The sequence below is a fragment of the Dromaius novaehollandiae genome, chromosome 23 (assembly GCF_036370855.1).
Source record: "Dromaius novaehollandiae isolate bDroNov1 chromosome 23, bDroNov1.hap1, whole genome shotgun sequence".
In the NCBI taxonomy this organism is placed as follows: Eukaryota; Metazoa; Chordata; class Aves; order Casuariiformes; family Dromaiidae; genus Dromaius; species Dromaius novaehollandiae.
Genome location: NC_088120.1, coordinates 9,925,580 through 9,931,631, shown reverse-complemented (window position 1 = coordinate 9,931,631; position 6,052 = coordinate 9,925,580). Strand labels below are relative to the sequence as shown.

General features: G+C 71.2%; 1 protein-coding gene across 1 annotated transcript; it reads left to right on the top strand.

Annotated features, from left to right (window-relative positions):
- Positions 1-609: 609 nt before the first annotated feature.
- Positions 610-2,102, top strand: SMIM12 (small integral membrane protein 12). Its single transcript, XM_064525213.1, has 2 exons — positions 610-660; positions 937-2,102. The coding sequence occupies exon 2, from the start codon at positions 951-953 to the stop codon at positions 1,230-1,232; it is 282 nt and encodes a 93-aa protein (XP_064381283.1). The 5' UTR covers positions 610-660; positions 937-950; the 3' UTR covers positions 1,233-2,102.
- The last annotated feature ends 3,950 nt before the right edge of the window (positions 2,103-6,052 follow it).

The window sequence follows — 6,052 nt, the reverse complement described above, 5'->3', positions numbered from 1 at the left end:
GGGGCCAGTCCCTGGTCGGGGGCGTCTGTGGGGCAGGAGGTGTCCATGGGGCAGAAGGGGTGTCTGTGGGGCAGGAGGTGTCCGTGGGGCAGGAAGGGGTGTCCGTGGGGTGGGGGGTGTCAGTTTCTATGGGGCAGGAAGGGGTGTTCGTGCCTCAGGGGGTATCTGTGGGGCAGGAGGGGGTGTCCGTGGCTCAGGGGGTGTCCGTGGGGCGGGGAGTATCCATGGGGCAGGGGGTGTCCGTGGGGCAGGGGGTGTCCGTGGGGCAGGAAGAGGTGTCCGTGGGGCAGGGAGTATCCATGGGGCAGGGGGTGTCCGTGGGGCAGGGGGTGTCGGTGTCTATAGGGCAGGAAGGGATGTTCATGGCTCAGGGGGTATCTGTGGGGCAGGAAGGGGTGTCCGTGGGGCAGGGGGTATCCGTGGGGCAGGGGGTGTCCGTGGGGCAGGGGGTATCCGTGGGGCAGGGGGTGTCCGTGGGGCAGGTCCCCGCCCGGGCCCGCCCCCCCCCGCCAGGCCGAGCCGGGCGCTGCTCCTCCAGCGCTGCCTCTCCGGCGGCGCCCAGCAGGGGGCAGCGCCGCGCGCCCCGCCGCCGCGGCAGCCAATGGGAGCAAGGGGGCGGGGCCGCGGCGGCGCGGCGGCGGAGCGGGGCGCGCGGCCCAGGTGAGGGGGGCGCGGGCCGGGCCGGGCCGGGTCGGTTGGGGCCGGTTCGAGCCGGTTCGAGCCGCCTGGGTCCCTCACGGGCCCCGCTGAGGGCCCCGCGGCGGCCGCCTCGGCCGGCTCCGTGCTCGGTGGGGCCTGCGCGGCCTGCGCGGCCTGCGCTGGCGGGCGGGCCCGGGCCGGGCCGGGCCTCCGCGGCGGTCGCGGGCGGGCGGTGGGGCCGGGGGGGCGCGGGCGGCGGGGCCCGGTCGTGACCGCCGCGTCGCCGCCCCTCCGCAGGCCCCGCCGCCGCCATGTGGCCGGTGCTGTGGACGGCGCTGCGCACGTACGCGCCGTACGTCACCTTCCCGGTGGCCTTCGTGGTGGGCGCCGTGGGCTACCACCTGGAGTGGTTCCTGCGCGGCGAGCCGCCGCCGCCGCCGCCCGAGGAGGAGAAGAGCATCTCGGAGCGGCGTGAGGACCGCAAGCTGCAGGAGATCGCCGGCAAGGACCTCACCGAGGTCGTGAGCCTCAAGGACAAGCTCGAGTTCGCTCCCCGGGCGGTGCTGAACAGGAACCGGCCTGAGAAGAGTTAACGAAGCCGCGTGGGCAAACCCAGAGCGAGCGTCCGGCCAGCTGGGCTTGGCCGAGGGCCCCTCCGTTCCTGCGGCTGCGGCTGACCGGCCTGTCCAGCTGTGTCCCTCAGCCCGATGCCGGGGCTTCCTCCGCCACCTGCACATCTTCCGCTGGACGCCCTCCAGCACCTGGCTATGCTCGAGTAATCTGCTGCGCCCGCTGCTGCTCTTCACCCTCCCTGGGCCCTCTGGAGAGGGGACTGGCCAGGGTTTGCCCACCCGACGGACACTCTCAGTGTGCAGCAGCCAGACCTCCTCTTAGGTGGCACGCTGCAGCAAGAATGATGCGCTGGAGATGGAGTGTGTCTAAAGCTCCTCAGCTCCCAGCCTGTCCCCATGCCCCCAAACCTTCCTGGCCTGGTTTCACCCAGATCTCTTCAGATTTGGTTTCTTCCTTGGTGTGAAAACGGAAGAGACTTGTGTCTTTCCAAGCAAAGCTCTGTGGAGTGTGCTTGGGCCTGAGTGACACGGGGTCGAGAGCCGGGCTCACAGCAGGGGGGATGAGGGAGGCTGACGGGTGACCTGCCGTCCTGCTTATCAGCTGCTTGTGAACCCCAGATGTGCTTCCCGTAGATCCCAGCACCACACTAGCATGTTGCCGCAGCAGCCTGACCGGTGGTGGAGCCTCCTGGGACCTTCCCTGTGTTGCCTCCAGGCTTTGCAGCAGGGAAAGGGGGGCAGGGGGTGGAGGTCCTGGCTCTGCATCTGTCGCGGGGTTGCAAGCACTGCTGTGTTTTTGGGCTGGGCTGAGGCTGACTGGGGATGTGTAGAGAACGGAAAGAACTCTGCCTTGCACAGAAACAGCCAGATTAAACTGCTGTGAGTCCTTGGGCCTCTGTGTCTTCTTCTGCATTGCCGTCTGGCCAGAACCCCAGCTCGGAGCGTGCTTCTACGCCCAGGAGAAGCTTACTGAATGTCTCTGCAGCGCAGAGCACCTCTCAGCAGCGCTGGTGCTGGCTGTGCTCCGCTCGACCTTCGTGTGAAGCGCCGCGCTCCTTCCCGTGCTGGCGCGGCGCCGTGTTGTGTCCGTGTGGCGCCGGAGGGGCACCGTTCCCCGTCCCCGCAGGTCCCTGCGCTCCAAGTGCTCGGAACGAGGCCGTGGGGCAGGACCAGGGAGACGCTTCCCTCCCTCTTCCACAGCTGCACAAAGCCTGGACGTGCCCCGAGCCGGGCTGCACCTCCCTGGCCTGCGCAGACCTGGCCTGGCCCCGGGCTGGGAGGCTGGCACAGCTGGCGAGGGGTGGCGTGGGGCAGGAAGGAGAGGGGGGCGATAGTGGCCTGCGCCGTGGGTGTGCCTCCCTCCCGGCCCCCCGCACGGCCTCTGCTTGCCTGCGGTTTCCTTATCTGCAAAGGCAGGACGGCGGCAGCCCGGGTGGGGACCCGGGGCCGAGGGCTGCCGCGCTGCTGCCGGCGGTGCGGAGCGAGGTGCCGCGAGCTGGGAGACCCGATGGCGGGGGGGAGCCCGCGGAGACCTGCCGCGGCAGCACCGCTGGGAGCGGCACCAGGTGCCATCTCGCATCCCCGCGACACGCGGGAGCCCAGCGCTGCCGGCGCTGTGGGAATGCACCGCAGCTGGGAGCGCCCGGGGCGCCGGGGCTCGGCTCCTGGCTGCTCTCCACCTGCCCCTGCCTGGCTGCGCTGGCCGCAGCCCGGGTTATCGCTACCTCCTGGCTTGTTTTTTCCCCTGGTCTCCGCGAGGCCTCTCTCGCTGCCCCAGCCTGGCCTTCCCCTCCCGGGGACGATAAATCTGTTGCGTCTCGTGCAAAGCCCTGATGTCAGCAGCCAGTTCAGCACTTTGCGCTGCTTGGTCCTGCTTCCTCGCGCGCCTGGGGAGAAGGGGCTCGCCGCTTCCCGCACCTGGGCCAGCTCCGGCCCCGCTGACAGCTTTACTGCCTGCGCTCCCCGTCCGCGTTCCTCTTAGCCCGCTGGCCTTGGGGCTGGCGCGCCGCGCTCCAGCCGGGCCCGCAGCCCTGCCCGGGCCCTGCTGCCGCCTCCTGCTCTGGGGACGGCAGCGCCTCTCCTGCCAGCCCCCGGGCGCCCGGTCTCCTCGCCCCCGCGGGCTGGGTGACGTCGCCGGTGCCCTCCGCCTGCTCCTGCCCCAACCCGGCTGCTCGGTGGTGCTGGGCGACGGCTGCTCCCTATTGTGCTCCGGGCTGGGAACGGGCCCGTCCCTTCCCCCAGCTGGGACCAGCTGGACCCAGGTCGGAAACTTCTCCCGCACTCCCTTTGTTTGCCCCCAGACGGGGCGACTCCCTCGGCTGTTTATAGCCCATTGATCTGCCTGTTCCCAGGGCCGGCGGGGCACAATCGCGCTTTGTTGGGGCCTCGCTGGCCACGTTTCCTCCGGCCGAGCCCGCGCGGCTTTGTTCGGGGCGGGGGGCTCTCCGCACCTTCCTCCCCGTTTCTGAAACAATGCAGTCGCCGGGAAAGCCGCGGCAGGGAATCCTGCCGCATGGGCACCGCGGGCTGCCACCGCCGGGAACGCCGGCCGGGAACGCCAGCCTCCTCCGCGGCTCCGCTGCAGCTCCCGGACGGCCGCGGCGCAGCGCGGTCCCACGCTGTCACCTCGCCGGGGCCGAGCAGCACAGCTGTCCCCCAGCTGGTCCCTGTGCGCTTAGCGGCTCCCGGCATTCCCGGCACTGGCAGCGGCCGCTCCCACGGCTGAGGTCGGTGGAGCCGTCAGGACAAGCCGTGATCCCCACGGAGACACTGGGGCAGGGGTGAAGCCGCTTCCCAGCGTGCGGCTGCAGCACGGGAAAGCGCTGCGGTTCTCCTAAACCCTGGCTGCTGCAAACCCACCCTTCCTCCCATTGAATCCCAACAATGTGCCGCCTGGGAAGCGCGCGGACAAGAATAGGGCCCGGCCAGCGCGCGGGGCCGGGGCGAGCGGCCACGAATGGCTCACGACGCGCAAGAGGAAGCTTTATTCAATAAACTATTCTGGCAAAAATTACTTCCCGGCTCTCGCACACAACAGCTCAGGAGCTGGTGCTCGCTCTGTTCCGGCGTGTCTGGACCCCGCCAGGCTCGTTCCCGCCGCGGTGCAGCCGGCTGCCGCAGCTGGATCGTGGCAGGGAGCGGTGCCGGCAGCGCTGTCCAAGGCCGAGCGCCCTGGGAGCGCGGCGGAGGCGAGCCCGGCCCCCGGCAGGAATCCCGGCCGCCCGATGTGGCCGGTGGCACGTGCCACGGGAGCGTGCTGTCCCCGTGGTCAGCGCCGGGCTCGCACGGCTCCGGGGACGTCCCCGCTGCCAGGGGCTCCCGGCCCCTGCGGTGCCGCAGAGGGGACCACAGCGGGGGGGGGGGCTGGTGGGGCTGCAGTAAGGCTGGCGGCCACCGCCAAACCAGGAGGACCCAACCCTACGTGCCGGCTGTGTCTGCCGTGGTGGGTGGCCCCTCGCGGCCCCTCTCCCAGGGCCCGGGCTCCTGGCCCCCAAACGCTGCACTCGGGGGCTGCAGTGGCTTTACTGTGGCCTGCGACCAGCTCCGGTTGCCTCCCAGTGCGTGTGTGCATGTGTGCGTGTGTGCGTGTGTGTGTGTGCGTGTGTGCGTGTGTGCGTGTGTGTGTGTGTGTGTGTGTGTGTGTGTGTGTGTGTCTGTCTGTCTGTCTGTCTGTCTATCCGTCTGTCTGTCCTTCCATCCATCCGTCCGTCCATCGCTAGCAGCTCGCGAGCGGCGCAGGTTGCTGCTTCCGGCGGCAGGATGCAGGCGCGAGCGGAGGCGATGCAGGGAGCCCCGCTGCCCTGCCCGGAGCCCCCCCCTGCGCTGCTCCTGGCGAGCGGCCCCCGGCCCCGGCACACCTGGGCGCCGCGGCGGACGTCCGCTTCGGTCAGCGCATGGACGCGGCAGCTGCACACGGGGCTGGGGAGCCCTCGCTGCCGGGACGCCCCGACCTCGCGCGACGGCTGCGTGCAGCGTTGGTCCCTTTCCAGCGCGGCCCCGACCGCTGGGGCCTGGCAAGAGCCGGGGAGCGGCATGGGTGAGCAGAGGCTCCCGGGGCCACGTGCACCCGAGCCCGGGCCCGGCACCGCGCGGCGCTCGGGGCACCCAGTGCTGTGCTCACCCAGCAGCACCCGCACGGCTCACTCGCCGCATCCCTGGGGACCGCCGGCTCCCGTCCCGGCTGCGCAAGGCTGTTTTCCCAGGCTCCGCTTCTGCCCTTTCCCTGAGCCGTGGGAAGCGTGCCGCTCCCTCGCGCTGCAGGACCCTTTTCCTGCCGGGGCCGGAGCAGCACCGCGGCGGTGCAGCACCCCAAACCCCTGCAAAGTCCCCGCTGGGGCGAGCAGGACGGGGCCGCTCCGACACAGCCTCCCGCCCGGGGGCTTGCTGCTCCGTGGGAGCCGGGAAGCATTTAGCCCCGAGGGCAAACGAGCTGCACCAGGGCCCTGGGGCGGGCACGGGGGTGCGGGGCGCCGCTGCCCCCCGCGCGAGGAAGCGGCCGGAGGGGCGCGACAATGTCAGGATGCGGGAAGTCGGGCGGCTATTGAGCGCGCTTCCTCCCGCCCCGCGGTTCTCACGCGGGTCTGGGGCCGCCGCGCCGGGAGGGGGCTGCGCTGCCCGGCCTGCCCCACGCACCGGGCGCTAAATATAGCCCCGCGCTGGGGAGGAAGGGAGCGGGTCGGGGCCGTGCCCGCGGCTGTGCCCTGCCCGTGCCCGGCACGTCCCTGCCCTCTTCCCGGCTGCCCCGCTGGTCCTGCTCCCGCTGCGGCGCTTCCTGTGAGCGGCTCCGATTTAGAAAGCTGCTCTTTTCCGTATCCTGGGAAAGCTTAAAAATAACCCCCGGT

Bases quoted from the DNA above. Each gene is read 5' to 3' on its own strand.
- SMIM12 (XM_064525213.1), top strand. From the start codon at position 951: ATGTGGCCGGTGCTGTGGACGGCGCTGCGCACGTACGCGCCGTACGTC.